Source organism: Echiichthys vipera (genome assembly GCF_963691815.1).
Source record: "Echiichthys vipera genome assembly, chromosome: 15".
Lineage (NCBI taxonomy): Eukaryota > Metazoa > Chordata > Actinopteri > Perciformes > Trachinidae > Echiichthys > Echiichthys vipera.
The window spans coordinates 17339501-17355461 of record NC_139840.1 but is presented as its reverse complement, the minus strand read 5'-3'; the positions used below and the strand labels follow the sequence as shown (position 1 = coordinate 17355461).

The 15961-nt window shown below is 42.0% G+C and overlaps 1 protein-coding gene across 1 annotated transcript; it reads left to right on the top strand.

Annotated features, from left to right (window-relative positions):
• The first annotated feature begins 92 nt into the window (after positions 1 to 92).
• Positions 93 to 15467, top strand: stk11 (serine/threonine kinase 11). The gene is made up of 11 exons (XM_083928119.1): positions 93 to 267; positions 1172 to 2142; positions 7744 to 7827; positions 8031 to 8120; positions 8446 to 8578; positions 8935 to 9071; positions 10215 to 10342; positions 11588 to 11645; positions 11795 to 11988; positions 13924 to 14175; positions 14992 to 15467. The coding sequence occupies exons 2-10, from the start codon at positions 1859 to 1861 to the stop codon at positions 14130 to 14132; spliced, it is 1317 nt and encodes a 438-aa protein (XP_083784245.1). The 5' UTR covers positions 93 to 267; positions 1172 to 1858; the 3' UTR covers positions 14133 to 14175; positions 14992 to 15467.
• Positions 15468 to 15961: the final 494 nt, after the last annotated feature.

Sequence of the window (15961 nt, the reverse complement as noted above, 5' to 3'; positions counted from 1 at the left end):
CTCGTCCCTCCTGTCCTGAATGCGTGGGAGAGGAAAAAAACTTTGATTTGACGCATTAACGTTATGGGCTGTCAGTGCGAGTCAGAGGGGGAGGAGGTAAACAAGATGGCGACAACCTGAGTAGCAAAGAGTACCACGAAGAGTCAGAAAATTTAACTGATATTCTGTTAGATAAGCCCGAGTGAACATTTTGCCTTTACCCAGGACAGACGGACACACAAAGACGAAATAAAACCTGCAACGGCAACAGGATTCATGTGGATATAGGTAGGACCCGCTACCAGCCGTTAACGGACGTTGGTTATCTGAACGGCTTTTTAGCCAAAGCAACTCCGGCTAGCTCCGGTTACCCGGATGATTCTGGGTTGTTACTCTGGTGAAGGGTTTGGTTTGGATGTTGGTTTTGCTATTTCAGTGAGCATACAGCATACAGCATGCCGTACAGTCAGAGAGCAACCCCCTTTTCTCCTACATTGCCGCTGCTCAACCGGCAAATGAGGTGAAGTTTGCCAAGTAACGCTAATCTGTTAGCTGTGCTGTCGCTGCACAACCACCGTTAGCTCCAGTTGTGTGACGACGTTTCGGTCAGTCTCCCCCCGTTGTCCATCGTTAAAGTCGTCATCCACGTTAAAACAGTTGCCACAGCTTTAAAGCAGGAGTTAAAAACATATGCTAGTCGCAAAAGGTCTGTGTGTGCGTTTATGGATGAACCGCAAAGTTATGTCGTTATGTTGGTAAGCTAAGTTCATTCAAGCAGTCATGCTATGTTAGTTAGCTACCAGCTAGCTGATAGTTAACATTAAGGAAAAATGTTTATTTCAACTGATCCACTCTAGTGTCACTCAGATACGACTCTGTGTTTACGGCTGTAATTAAAGTGGGGGCGCTAAATATGTGCTTGCATTCATTCTAATCTTTTAGTGTCTGAATGAAACCCAGTAAGGTTGAATGTTATTCTATATCTTAATGTCATTTTTATACGGATTTCTTTCCAATGCTTCTAATGTTTTATGTAAAGCACTTTGAATTACCTTGTTGTTGAAAGGTGCTATACAATCTTGCCTTAAGGTTAACCGATCAACTGTTGATGTCCGGATACCCAGTGTACCTAGTACAAAAGCCATGTGAATACTGTATTTATAATCACGTTTAAATGCCCACTTGATTTCAGGCACCAGGCAGTAGGAATCGTGGTGGCATGGAGGACACCTGAGGACGTTTGGACACATCAAATGGCTCAGTCGACCTCCAGGAACTGGGCAGATAGTGCTGCATGCGTTTGGCTGTAGATCTTTGTTTGGATCCAGTCCAGCTGTGTGCACACTAAAGTATCCAGAGGAAATCTATGCTTTGAAGCATGGACCTTTGACAGAAATGTTGTGCTGCATGGCCTTGAAACAGGACTGGTTGCCTCTTCCCAAGGCTGAATGGTATTAAATTCTCATAGAGATGATTTAGAGTCAAGCAGCGAAGGAATAACATTTAACAATCCCATTTTTTTTCTCATTTCTGTGCAACCGCACTTGTCACAGTTGTAGTAAAAAATGCACAGTATATAGCACTAACTTGGCACTGGACCCAACTGGTTATTCACCTCTGTTCGGACCTCTTGAGAGAAAAAAAGCCCTAATGTTTACAAATTGGGATTGATCCCCCACCTCCTCCCTCAACTCTCAGGCCTAATTATTCTCTCTCCCATGTTCAGTATTTTGTAATTCATCTGTATTCCATCTCGTGGAATTAAACACTCAGTGCAGTGCTGAAAGGTTACCAGTGGATTACTCTCTAGCAGCAAGCATAGCTATTTGCAAACGTTTTTGCACAGGAGGCTTAAGTAGTGACTGCGGAACTGTCAGTCATGAGTACCGGCGAACTGCATCATCTTGACTATCTAAATGAAAATGAACTGATGGAGATGGATACTTTCATTCACCGCATTGACTCTACAGAGGTGATCTACCAGCCACGGAGGAAGAGGGCGAAGCTGATAGGAAAGTACTTGATGGGGGATCTACTAGGGGAGGGATCTTATGGCAAAGTGAAAGAGATGCTGGACTCAGAGACGCTTTGTCGACGGGCTGTCAAAATACTGAAGAAGAAGAAGCTGAGGAGGATTCCCAATGGAGAAGCCAATGTGAAAAAGTGAGTGTTTTTTGGGTTTGTTAACCTTCTTTGTTTGAGCCTTTCACCTCCCTCTTTTCTCTACACTGTACTGTGTGATTTTTGTATGCCTAACTAATCTTGAGTTAATTAAGTTGAATCACTTTACTTCATTTTACTTCATCACAAACCTAGAGCTGTGTCAGCATTTAAACATATAACAGGGCTCCAGACTAACTTTTTTCACTAGGAGCACTGTGGCCCCCAACTGTAAATTTTAGGGGCTCATCCAGAAATTTTAGGGGCATACACAGTGAATCAATAATAGATGCAGAAATTACAATGTGCTGTTATAAATTCAGTGTCACAATTTTACTGTGCTCTTTTGAATCTGCAACATCGCTGTCATGACAGTACAATATAAAAAAAATATACCATACATCCAGAATAAGGAGTGTGACGAGACCCTCAATTCACAAACGAGATGATACACGATATTGAGTCCACGAGAGAACGAGAGCGGCAAGATTTTTCACTCTTAAAATTTCAGTATTTTCTTTACAGGGGGTTGATTTTAGCAGAGAGCTGTGGTGGTGCTGCAGGTGTCTTTGCATAGTACTTGTGTTAGCCGCGGTGTAGCCTATGGTACTCACGGAGGTAAAGTACTGATCAGATTAGTCTGTGTGTCACCTGCTGCGTCACTCGCTGCGCTGGGCGGGGAAATAAAGTCAATTAATCAGTTAAACACTGTTGATTTCGTCTCATGGAGCCGACAGGAAAACTATTTTGGTTTTGTAAATTTCTGCTGTCAGTGGGCTCTGGAGCTGCTTCAGACGGCAGAAACCATCTGACCCAGCTTGTCAATACGGAGGCTTCAGGTTCGTCAGGTGTGACAGTGTGATTATAACCTGTAGCCTGATGTTAAAGAAACTGCAGGAGGTCACTTGTTTGTGTTACGGTGCTGACGTTGCTATCTTCTTACAGTCCTTGCATATTGTTCCTGTCTTATCTGTCACTGTTGCTGTTAGCCACTCAAATTTTGTTCCCAAAATGCAACCATTTGGTCGAAATCTGGAGCCCTGTACAACAGTCATAATCTTACAGAGCAGGACTGCAAAAATCAGAACAGTTTCGGAGTTAAAATGTCTTTAATGAAGGAGGGAGTAGACGATATACCTTTGTTCTATACAGTTAGTTTACACATACTTAGTAAATGGGTCAACTTCCTTGCAACAACCCAGTTTTGTAAACATTGCATAGACAAAAAATGTGCTTGCTGTAATTGAGGTGAAGGAATAAACGAAAATCAGTTAAAACAGTTAGGCTTTTTCTAGAAAAATGTTCTATTTGTTCCCGTCTCTCTTCTCTGTCCCAATGACAATTTGCCTGTCATGTCTACGTATTCAAACTTCTGCATCCCCCCGTTTCCTGATGAGTATCATCAGTTTTAATCACACAGTAGTTTATTAAATATAACTCCAGCCTTTTGCTGTGGGCCTGTGCTAATTATAGAGGGAGCTTTAGAAAACTGTCAAAATGAGTTCACACAGAGAGATAGAAGAGCTGCAAGATGACTTGTTTTCAGGCCGCAGTTACAACAGCAGAATAAGGAATAAAAAGATTGTGGTGACAGCTCGGCAACAGTCATTTTGTTGGGATTGTAGTATCCTGAATGACTTTATTGAAGTCTATCCCAGAATATAGCATTTACCCAAAAAAACACCATATTTCCCCTTCTAAGTCTCCAGTTAGTTGGGGCTGAAAGCAGCCTGTCAGCAGCTCGACGGCAGCAGCTGCAGTTCTCCTTCAGTGTCTGCACTGCATCCCTTCAGCCATAGTATTGCCTTGCTATCACAATCATTTTTAGAGCACTAACAGCCCAATCCACCATTTAGTAACATGCCGATGTTGAGAAAAATAGACTTGAAGTCTAAAAGTCACTTAAGGTCACATTGAAGTGTGTGACGTGTAAGCGTGTGCATGTGTATGTCAAGTATTGCACTGAATAAAACGTGTAAAAGTGTATATCTTGTCTGAGATGGACAACTGAAAAATGTAGCTGTTTAGAAAAAGTTGAGCAGAGATCCATTTAATCAAAGTGTGACTAGTGGTTCTTGGTTAAATACACTGTCATATGCAAGTGCAGTCGATGGTGTAGTGACCCGAAAAAACGATATTATAAAGACTAAAGGATATCGCAAGCATATCTGTAATGTAAAAGTACAAATAAGGAGAAGCATACGAGAATGATTTCAAGAAACACTCAGGGTCAAACATTACAAAGGCCACTAAGAGGCCAGAGACAGCTCTGAACGATGCTGCAGGGCTTCATGACTGAGATGGGACACGCTGCATGCTGCAACTGTTGCCGGGGTTGACAAAAATCTTATCTTTGTTAGTGTAATTGATGATAGACGGTAAAAACAGAGCAATCCTACAGGAAAACCAATTGCTGTTTGCAAGAGAAGTGAGACTGGAGAGAGTCAAAGCAGCACAAAAATAACAACAACTACGATATATAATATATGGCCAATCCTAAGACCAGACCTCAGTCATATCCAGAATTTGTGGCTGAACTTACAAAAATACTGTTAAGTCTCGGTCCCCTTGTTACTCAAGCTTTAAGAAGAATGTTGAAAAACGTTCACCTTCAGATGTGTGGGATAAGTGATTCAAAATGTAAAATATGAATACAACATTAATGATTTTAAGAGGGTGCATACTAAGCACTGTCCTGCAAATGGAAAGCTATTTAAAGATGCCCTCTACTCAAAAATGTTAAATCTTATGTTTATGTCCCCTAAGAAGTTTAACCTACCTTGACTGTACAGATTATATCAGTGCAAAGGTTTTCCACTGGAGAGTTGTTTTCACATTCCTCTACTGTGCACTTTTTTTAACACTGACAAGCTAGATTTGGTACGTCACAGATTCGAAAGCCAAAGGCAGTTAGCCACGGTAATACGGAAAAGCCAGCAAAGAAACCTGAAACCTCCAACGCAGAGCGCACTGTCAGAACAGAGTGAAAACACACCGTCATAGCTGTTAGCCACTGACAGTTACAAGCTACAAGCTAACAAACAGCAAATAAAAGACGCTAACTACACTAAGAATTCTGATACGTCTGCTAGTTGCTGTTTTTGATGCGCAACTCACTCATCTGAGTCTGCGTCTGACTGATGATTGGGTCAGACAGGATACCAAAACTATGACTTGCTATATAATGGTACCATATACCTTTTGTTGTATCGAGTTGTCCCAGATATTTCTCATACCGTAAGTGATTCTTATCTCGGCCTGGGCAACAAGGTGGTTACTCGGTAGCTTTTCTCTCACTTATCTTGTTTTGAAAGCTGTTTTTTTTTAATCCTGGCTATATTTATATTTTAGGACAAAGCTGCAGCAGTAGACTACATGGTTGTGCCACTCTTTTAGAGACCAATGCAGTGATATTTTTGAATTCATTTGTATTTCCATCTATCTCACTTTGTTTTCCAGCCTGAGGAAGCTGGATCCTGAAGCCTGTAAAGGCCTGTCTGTTTGTGTAGTAGCCCCCTGCCTCCCCATTAAGCCTCTGTTTAGCCAAGGAAAGTGTTTAGCATTCCTGTCTGCCAAACACTTCCTGCTTTGACAGGGTTGCCTTGGGAATGGGCATGTTCATACCGGCATTGATTGAGCTATGCCACTCTACGGTTTCTACGGCAACACCCCAAGAATGCAATGCCTTAGTTTGGACTGACAGGAGGGCACATGGACACGCACATGTCCTGAACTAGACACAGACTCTGCACCAGCAAAGTGTAGATGCAGATTTTCGTCAGTTTCATGTTGTCACTGTGAGCTGGAGTCGCTGCTATATCGCTGCGCTCTGAAATACTTTCAGCTCTGTAGCCTGCAGGCCTTGAACACACAAGGTCCATCGGCACACAACTCAAAGACTGCAGATGGACTGCAGCAGTCCCGCGGCATCACCTCTGCTTTATGATTTGTCTTATAGAAACAAGCAGTGATGCAGATGCAGCTTGGTTTGCTACATTTCATCTGCTCTTGAGATGATGTTTAGCTTAAAATGATGCTCTTCACTAAGCTTTACCATATTTTAATCATAGCTCTGTTTTTATGAGTCAGCTGTGTCTTTTTGCCAGTGCAGTGATGCAGCAGTAAGTGCTTATGTGCAAGCAAGAGGCTGACTAAGCCCAGAATATCCATTCGTCAGTATAAGATTGTGTATAAGGAAGAGGACTGACAGTTCATAAGCTGCAGGGTGATACGGGAGAGAGAAGTGTTTGTGAGATTTTGTCAAAGTAAAAAAAAATGAAAGAAGACAGATGATGCCTCAGCACTGTAGGGGCTTCATTTCTTTTTGGCACAGGCACACTCCCTTTATACTTGACGTGACATTGCGTCACACATAAATGTATTTCCAGGAGAGGTGGGGAAAGGAAATAGGATTTTTATCTTTTACACTTCTAAATATATTCACGTAGGCCAAAAAAAAAAAGATTGTTTCATTTTCGTCATATCTTTGATGTTTGCTACATTAATTTGTTTGCACATTACACTCAAATGGTAGACTGAACTCTGCTGCAAGCACATAAGTCCGTCGACTGTATGACGGTGAGGGAGATTATTAATCTAACCATCACCATCTTCAGTGACGGCAAACCTTTGGGATTTTTATGATCTCCCAAGGAATAAAGAATGTGACATGACTCCAACGGTATGCAGGCTTTCAGGGGCACAATCAGGATCTTCAGGGTGCTGCGCCTTAATTCATGAAAAGGATTAATTAGTGTCCACTGCAATATGAAACATAACCGGCAGTTCAGCTGACAACAGACAGCAGCATGTAGTTTTTATTCAATATTCCCTGCTACTTATAAAAACATATTACTGGCAGTATTATGTCATATTATGAACAATGTAGACGTCAGACTAATTGAATCTAAATCCAATCACAAGATTCCTGTCCCTAATTATGAAGCAAAACCTCAGTATTGCGTCTCTGTGAGTGGATGTGGGAAGTAAGTCTTGTTTGTACTCTGTGCTCTTCCTATCCAGGTTCATATTCATTAGCATCCCCACTCACAGCTCTCTGATGAATGTTGAATCTCTCGGGTGTTTTGCCATGCTGGTGATTTAAAACTATTCCTTGGGGAGCGAAGTGAACTGTTAAGTTTTTCTGTCTTCATGAGACCAGAGTAATTGACTGCTTCGACACTCAAACCGTATGTTAAGTCTTATAGTATCATTCCTGTGACTCTGTTTTCTTTGAATTACCTTTTTAGAAGAGTCTCACATTTACAGATCCCACGGTGAGGACATTTTCCCACCGGTTAATAAACGTGGCCGTCACCAAATCCTCCTATGGTGTTGTCGGTCCACTCTCCTAACTGTTATTGTAATTTTGATAGGTGTGATCCAATCAAGGTCCGGAGATGAGTATGAGTACGGAAATTTCTGTAAATTCTCTAATTTACTTGAACTTGTGCCGTATTAGTGCAGTTTTGCTGATCTTGAATAGAATCTGGCCTTTATCCTACGTTCTGTGCAGACCAGGGCCGGTATCAGATTATTTAACAATCCCTGTACATTTATTTAATCAATCTTTTGCATGTTTTTTGTTCTAATGTCCATTTCTAGGGAGATTCAGCTGCTAAGAAGACTCCAACACAAGAATGTGATTCAGTTGGTGGATGTGCTGTACAATGAAGAGAAGCAGAAAATATATCCTTACCTTGTAAATGCGTGCATATGAGTTGATTTTTAATATTCAAGGATTTTACATGTTAGATTTTAAGGTAACAGTTTATTAGGTTTATTTCTATGCCTAAATATTTCTGTTTGTTACTTGTCAGCTTTGTAATTGGCTCACTTTATTATGGGATCTATTTGTTTTGATTGGCAAATCCCCTTGACTCCTGCTTTACGTATATGGTGATGGAGTATTGCGTTTGTGGGATGCAAGAAATGCTGGACAGCGTCCCAGAAAAAAGGTTTCCAGTATTTCAAGCTCACGGGTAAGTGTGTTTCTCCACTCTCTGCTCCCTCTTTCTCTCAGTATCTCTGCTATATTTAGATTAAGCCTTTCTGCAGTCATTGCTCCAGACCTAAATTTAGATCCAAGACTGCAGGACCTCTGCGGTTAAAATAACTGACCATAGATTGTGTGAATGTGTGGTCACTGCTGCAAAACCTCTGACGCTAAAGTACTAGGTGATGAACGTACATATGGCCGCAACGATTAATTGTTTGATATGCCAATTTTTTTTTTTACAATTTACAATATGGAACACTTCCCGTCCTCTTTTAATTGTCAGTCAACCCCTCTGTGTCTTTCTTTAGGTACTTTTGCCAACTCTTAGATGGCCTTGAATATTTGCACAGCCAGGGAATAGTTCACAAAGACATTAAACCAGGGAATCTGCTGCTGACCACAGACGGGGCACTTAAAATCTCCGACCTGGGAGTAGCAGAGGTGAGCTGGTGATGTAGCATAGTGTTGTTTACCATCCAGGTCTCCATTTTCTTTTCTTTTTTTTAAAAATTCTACACACATTATTGTAGATGTTGTATATATGTTGGAGTAACAATGTTTCCTATTATGTAGCAGAAGTGGATGTGTGTGAAATAGATTGTGCATCTATGTATCGGTGTATTCTGTGTTTTTATCAGTTTTAGCACTAGTTGTGGTTGAAGTGCAAATAGCAACACATTATATAGTTATTTCAACACGTTATATAGTTATTTCATAATTAATATTTGTGATTATACGGTAGATATAGAGAAAAACCAACTCAAATTCATAATAATCCTATTCACTCTGTTTTTCAGGCCCTCCACCCATTTGCAGAGGATGACACATGTCGCACCAGTCAGGGCTCTCCGGCCTTCCAGCCACCAGAGATCGCCAACGGACTGGACACCTTTTCAGGGTTTAAAGTGGACATTTGGTCTGCTGGAGTAACACTGTGAGTGTGCAGGGCCTCAGGTTGCGGAAGTTCTCAGAGAATGCTTGAGATTTAATTGCATTCTAAAGGCTCAATTATAGACAGAAGATGTGCAAAGTTATCTTAATGTCTGACAAAATTAGATATTGGGGTTTTTCACAGAGATTCCGCAACAGTGCTACAATAGAGGAACGCCAGCTTTATACATTAGTGGCACACCTGTCATTAGAGAGGACAGAGATGAACTGCAGTGCCAAGAGAGAGACCTATTGAACTCAATGTTTCTTTAAGTTATTAATAACTTAGGTTACTCTCAACGCTGCTTTGTCACTTTTTGACCTGCCTGTGGTTGACTCGTGCATCACTACTGTGCCACATTCGGTCCTGCCAGATTTCCCCTTCACATAGAAGTCAGCTCGGAGTTGTTGCGGCTCTGTGACTATCTCCGTTGCTGATCTGTACCCCCCATTCTGTCTCTGTGCCTTTCACACCGCCAGCGGGGCATAATAGCTGCAATAGCCCTGCAACAAAAGGCTGATTGAATTGTTAATGGTGCTATTGGTTGCTTATGGTACTTAATTGATAGAAATATGCTCTTGCGTGTAATTCTTTCTTTGAGAGCTCAAAGGGCAGAGCTGCAGCCCAAATTTGATTGAAAAAAAACTGCAGACTGATTCTCAGTCATCTCTCTATAAAATTGTCATAAAACTGACGTGCCTGTGTATACCTTTAAGCCCAGTTCAGACCAATGATTCGCAACACGACAAAACTATTTTAGAACGTTGCAGGTGAAAGTTGCAGGGGTGTGAACTGACCTGTCTCGTCTGGACTCAAACCGGCTGCTGATGCTGTCCTCTGCAACTCAGCTTGTCAAATCGCCAGCATCTGGTTTTAGAACATGAGACACGTCACCTGCTACAACAGCCAATTAAGTCTTAGCTGGTACGCTGGTCAAGTGGCATGTTATACTAGAGAAATTGCTGTGGTAAAACGTGCCACAGTGTGGTGCTATTACATTTGAAAAGAACAGTCAAAGATAACACCAGAAAGGTCTGACTGAATTCATTTAGAAAGCATCATATTTTTGCAAACCATTGGGACAACTATTAACAGTATCCTGGTCAATGATACATTTACAGTATTTGACTCCTTCCGCCCATTCAGATACAACATTACAACGAGTCTGTATCCGTTCGAGGGGGACAACATCTATAAGCTATTTGAGAACATTGGAAAAGGAGACTACACTATTCCCGAGGAGTGTGGACCCCTCCTGTCGGACCTGCTGCAAGGTGAGTGTGGTATCGTGCTAAATGCTTTGACCATAAAGCCAAATTATTCTTTCTTATAAAATCGTTGCCAGGGTTACATACCTATGCCATAGTGGATGATTCATAGTTTGGGGTAAATTCATTGAGTGCTGTATTTTTGTCATAGCAGTAGATGACAGTGATAAGGGAAAAGGTTTGCTCTTAGTTCGTTTTGGACGATTCTAAAATGCAGGTTTGTGAAGCATTGCAGACAAAGCAGCACGGAATCACAAAAAAGCCCCCCATCAGTCTCACTGTGCTCTTGATGCATTTGTCCAGTAGGTGGTGCTGTGACACAGAAAGTCACTGTGACTGCTCAGCATGGGAGGCTTCCTCCAAACTGTAGAAATCCCTCCAGCTGCTGACGTAGTTTCCATTGATCTGGAGCCAGCAGCAAAATACTAAACATTTCATAGTCAGGCGTTGCTTTTCCCGACTGGAACACTGCAATGAAAAAAAAAAAAGTCTGAGTCTTTTACAGTGACACGAATAATCAGATGAATGGATGTGAAATCCCCAAAAAGTGTTGAGAAGATCGTTTGCACCAACTAATGAAATGCTGAATGCCTAGTATTCTAGGCTAGTCTAGCTTGTTTTCCATCTTATCTTGTTATTTTACTGTACTTGGTGCCACCTGGAGGGTTTTTGAATGATATGATTACCGTGAATATGAAAACAGCCGTCGCTCCATCCCCCATTTTGTGCAAGCGTGTGATGACGCAGCACCTGGGAGATAGTCAGTCCATAATTACATGGTCTAAAATAAGCTCGGTGCCACAAAAGGTGTCCTTCAGCAGGCGCCGCACTACTATCAGCACTCTGCACGCTGCCCCTCTCTGCCTATTGGGAGACAATTACATTATTAGCTGTGGATAGGCACTGCATCACTGCTGCCTTATCACACAGACATTCTACTTTTCCCACAGATTCAGCCCTCATTATAATTATTAAGGTACATAATCTTCATTACATTGGTACAGCTGTTATGCTACTCATATTAGTGTTTCTTTACTGTACCTCATTGACTCCTTAAGCTTTGCAGGACACATTGACACACAGTGATAAGAGAGATTATTTGCACTTATTAATGTTCTATGAAGGAGTTTGTCTGTGTGCCATTAGCTTTCCCCTCACTGCTGCGGCCATCTTAATAGAAAGAGGATGTGAGTGGAGAAATTGTTCAGGATTGTTGTGATTCAATTGACCTTTGTAATGATTGTTTTTCAGGAATGCTTGAGTATGATCCTGCGAAGAGGTTTTCCATACAGAACATAAGGCAACACAAGTAAGTGATTTATTGTATTGCATTTATATGGTATCCCATATAAAATGAATTATGTACAGAAAAAAACCTGTGAGCCTCCAGACTTATAGAAAGTTTTTAGAAAACAGTTAAAGTCCGATTGTCATTTTCTCGCTGCCTGTCCCTTCCAGCTGGGTGCGTAAGAAACACCCTCCATCTGAGCCCCCTGTGCCCATCCCTGCCAACGCAGAGAGCAGGGATCCTTGGCGGAGTATGACGGTGGTGCCCTACCTGGAGGATCTGCACGGCTACACAGAGGAGGACGATGACGAGCTCTATGATGCAGAGGATGAGATCATATACACTCAGGACTTCACAGTGCCAGGTGAGTGTGAGCTCAGACCAATCTTACAGTTGAACCCAAGATGCATTTGTTTTCTTTATCAGTGTTGTTAAGTTAGTGTCTTTTGTGTTGTTTTAATTAGTCCCTTATTTTTTCTGTTTTGACTTTAAGAGCACAAGGAACTGTCTGGTGTTTCATCGTTAGTTACTTCCTCCTCTTGTTGAATCGTCCTTAGAAATTTGCTCCTCTTATGTAAAAAAGGATGCTCAGTCGTTATAGTGGTTGAAAAAATGGGACCCTGGCAATGAGGTAAATCTAGGCTTACCAGAAATGTTTCGCTTTAAGTAGGCTGATAATTTGAACTGCCTTTTCACTGCATTCATTCAGGCAAATGTGAAAAGACAAGACTGGATTTTCTTATAGAGGGAGTAATGACTTCAAATTATTGTCACCTGCTGATCAGTCGACTGCAGAGAACAAGGACAAGGACACCACAAGATGGCAATCACAGAAAAACAATATTATTACGGCAGAATCTTAAAAAACATTGTGGTCATTTGTTCTCTTTGTACATTATGAGACAATGGGCCATTCTTAAACTCACCTACTAAGCTCTGATTGGCCCAATGTTTAACTCTTAGAAATCATTAAACAAGGCTGGGATGTGGGCATAGATTCAGAGGTCTGTAAAAGCTTTTCAGAGGTCTGGAGCAGGCTCCACTATCAGATCCTGTATAATTTAGTTTTAGAAAATGCTGAGATGTTTCTTGTAGTGAACCGTGTGTACAAACTATACGAGTGTTTACTGACTTTGCAGTGAATAGATAATGATAGCATCTTTATATTCCATTTAATTTGTTCCCAAACTATTTTTTTATCATTTCCCCCCAGAATTCAGATCCTATGTCTGTTGCTAGGCAACAGCCGGCAAAAATAAATGCAGCAGTCGGTGACGGGTATCTAGAAGTGGTGCCCCACATAAAAACCAAGCGGAGCTGCAGATTGTGAATAGAGTGATCTAAAAATAGTCCAGTTGAAATGTTTTGGGTGTGCAAGTATGAATGGTTTTCAAGGGTTCACTCCCACACATGATGGGCACTCTTTCATAGGATCTATCCATCATCTGCAACCGCTTATCTCTAACGGAGTTGCGGGGGGCTGGAGCCGTTCCCAGCTGAAATTGGGCGTGAGGTGGGGAACATCCTGGACAGGACGCTAGTCTCGCAGGGCACATAGACAGACAGAGACAGACAAACATTCACACCTATGGGCAATTTAGAGTCATCAGTTAATCTAACACCTGCATGTCTTTGGAGTGTGGAGGAAGCCGGAGAACCTGGAGAGAACCTACGGAGACACAGGGGAAAACAGAGAAATGGAAACACCTGGGAATTGATTATAAATATCCTGGAAGTAATCTGTGATTCTGATCCACTCAAAAAATGTTATGGATTTTTCCTGGCCCACCCCTTCATCAAGTTTCATAAAAATGGGGCCCATAGTTTTCTCATAATCCTGCTGACAGACTCAGACAAATCAAGCAGGAAACATGACCGCCTTAGAGGAGGTAAGAAAAGAAGGTATGGTGAATTAAACAACTGTATGACCTGAAGATTCTCATTAACAGTAACTACGTATCATTGCCTTTAATATTCTCCTCAGTCTTACAGTTTTTACAGTAAAGGAAGTCACATTAATGTTGGGGCCAATCCTTCACTCGCTGATTTCCTGTTGTAGGTTACCATTTCTCGTTTCTCATGGTTATCTGACCTGACATTTTGCTGGTGCTGACAAATGCGCTTTTTAAAGGTCCCCTTAAAAAAACCATGTTAACAGTTTTTACAGCAGCGGGTCTGTTGTCATTTCCATCCATGTAGTCACTCACAGCGTGCACACACATTTACCTCAGGCTTGCTCAGTGAAGCAGCGGCCAAGTCAGCACTTGTGAAACGGTGATGAATTTGTTTTGGTCTTTAGGACAAGTGGCCGAAGAAGATCTGGATCAGGGGCACGTGGACCACAGTCCGGCTCTAGCAAAGCCAGTTTGTGTAAACGGGACAGAGGGCGGGTCTCTGAACAGCAAGGCCAAAGCCGAACGCCGATCCTCCTCTTCATCCAACCCCTCACGTAAAGGAGTCTCCACAGCCAGCAAGATCCGCAAGCTCTCCACCTGCAAACAGCAATGACCCTCCCCCCCATACTCTTCCTCCCTCGACAACAACCCAGCTGGTGAGTGTGTGGACTGTTAACGAAAAGCTCCTAATTGTGCTTCGGAAGTGCTTAGAGGACACCTTCTATTCAGTAGATGGAGGGAACAAAAAGATTAAGATAAAGGAGAACAGATGAAAAGATAGGAGGGGTGAGATGAGAATGTGTTAGAGCAGACAGAGATGTAGAGATAAGCATCAGTGAAGGAGGAAGAGTGGAAGAGCAAATCAGGGAGGAGAGAGAGAGCGAGAGAGAGTGTGTGATGTTCAGAAAACGCTGCTCTGACTCACCACCACTCCCCAGGCAAACACATGGGCGGTTTCCTATACAGTCTGAAAAAACAGATCTGGACTGGTCCGTTCTTGGCGAGTCACTTTTCTACTCTGCCTTCGAGGGGTTCGTCAGCTGCCCTCGTTCAGGCGAAGAAGTGGGGAATATTTATGGTGCAAGCATACGCACCAATTTAACAGGTTGTCCTCCTCTCTTTCCAGTTACCACCCACAGTTTGCTCTTTCAATCTCTCGCACATACAAACCAGTCACAGTGCGAGGCTGTTTGTCATGAGTGCAGTGCAGAGGAGACGCTGTGTATTAATTTGTTGAGGCGATGACTCACCCTGAATGAGATAAAGTGGGCTGTGAGATGTTTGTCTCTCTTCCTCAGCCTGTGGATGAGTCTTTCCTTGTGAATGGCACCAATTAGTACCTTTTTTGTTGTAATACTGGGAGACTTTTAGAGAAACTTGCCTTTGGTCCTGTTATATAATGAGATAAACTAAAAATAAAACTTGACCAGACGTCTGTTATACTCTCTCCTTCATCTGTGTCCCTCCAAAAGGTTGATCTGTCCCCGTCCTTCTGTGTCCGGTGTCCTCACAGTTGTGAGAGAAACCTGCTGACGTGAATGCCCCCATACCTCCTTGGACCACTGGCCTGCAGAGTCTTTTGAAGATGCGGTATGAGTGACGGGGAGGAGGAGGACAGCATGAAATGTTCTTTTTGCTCTGAGACTGAAGCACTGGCTGTGAAGATGGTGTTTTTTTTCTCTCCCATGTTTTGGCTCCTTTCAACTCTTTGTCATCCAGTTCTTTCATCTAGTCATTTCCCCTCTCCATCCTGTCAGCCTCTTCGGAGGGCCAAGTGTTGCACCGGACGTTACGAACACCATCGCCCCTGTACCCCAGCCATCGACCCCCTCTACCCCCACCTTCTGTTATTTTCTTTTGACTACCTTTGTTTTTACAGAACCCTAATGCCAGTTTTTAAAACACATTGTGATGTGCAAAAAATTAAAGAGGAAAAAAAATAACAAAAGTTATTAATAATTCTATATTTAAATCTATAATGAGAATAATTATGATAGTACTCTACTACCACCAACATAAAAACTGCATGCTGTACAGAGCTGGAAGAAAGGGAAAGTGCGTGGTTTGTGGACAGACTGAAGCTTTGAGATCTACCACTGACCTGTTGGGGATTTTTGATTTCCATTTAGGTTTTTTCCTTTTTCCTAATGAATATTTTTTAATTATTATTTATATAAAATATGTCCCAAACAGGCTATTCTGTTGGATGATCCTTTCTGTTTAATTTTGAGTTGAGCATATTTTTTTAATTATGCAATACACCTCAGTGGTTTGTCCTGTTTCTTTAATTGTTTATTATTATTATTTTTATTATTATTTCACCTTCACAAGGTTATACTTTGATAGGGATACTACACTCTGCTTTCTCTGAGGTCTGTCGTCAGACCCTAGAAGAGCTGTTGCTGCTCTGCTGCAGGCCGTGTGCCGTCACAATCATCCAGT

Excerpts from the sequence above, each read along its gene's own strand:
- stk11 (XM_083928119.1), top strand. The coding sequence starts at position 1,859 with ATGAGTACCGGCGAACTGCATCATCTTGACTATCTAAATGAAAATGAA. Across the intron at positions 9,072-10,214 it reads TGGTCTGCTGGAGTAACACT|ATACAACATTACAACGAGTC; the intron begins GTGAGTGTGCAG and ends CCGCCCATTCAG. Across the intron at positions 11,989-13,923 it reads TCAGGACTTCACAGTGCCAG|GACAAGTGGCCGAAGAAGAT; the intron begins GTGAGTGTGAGC and ends TTTGGTCTTTAG.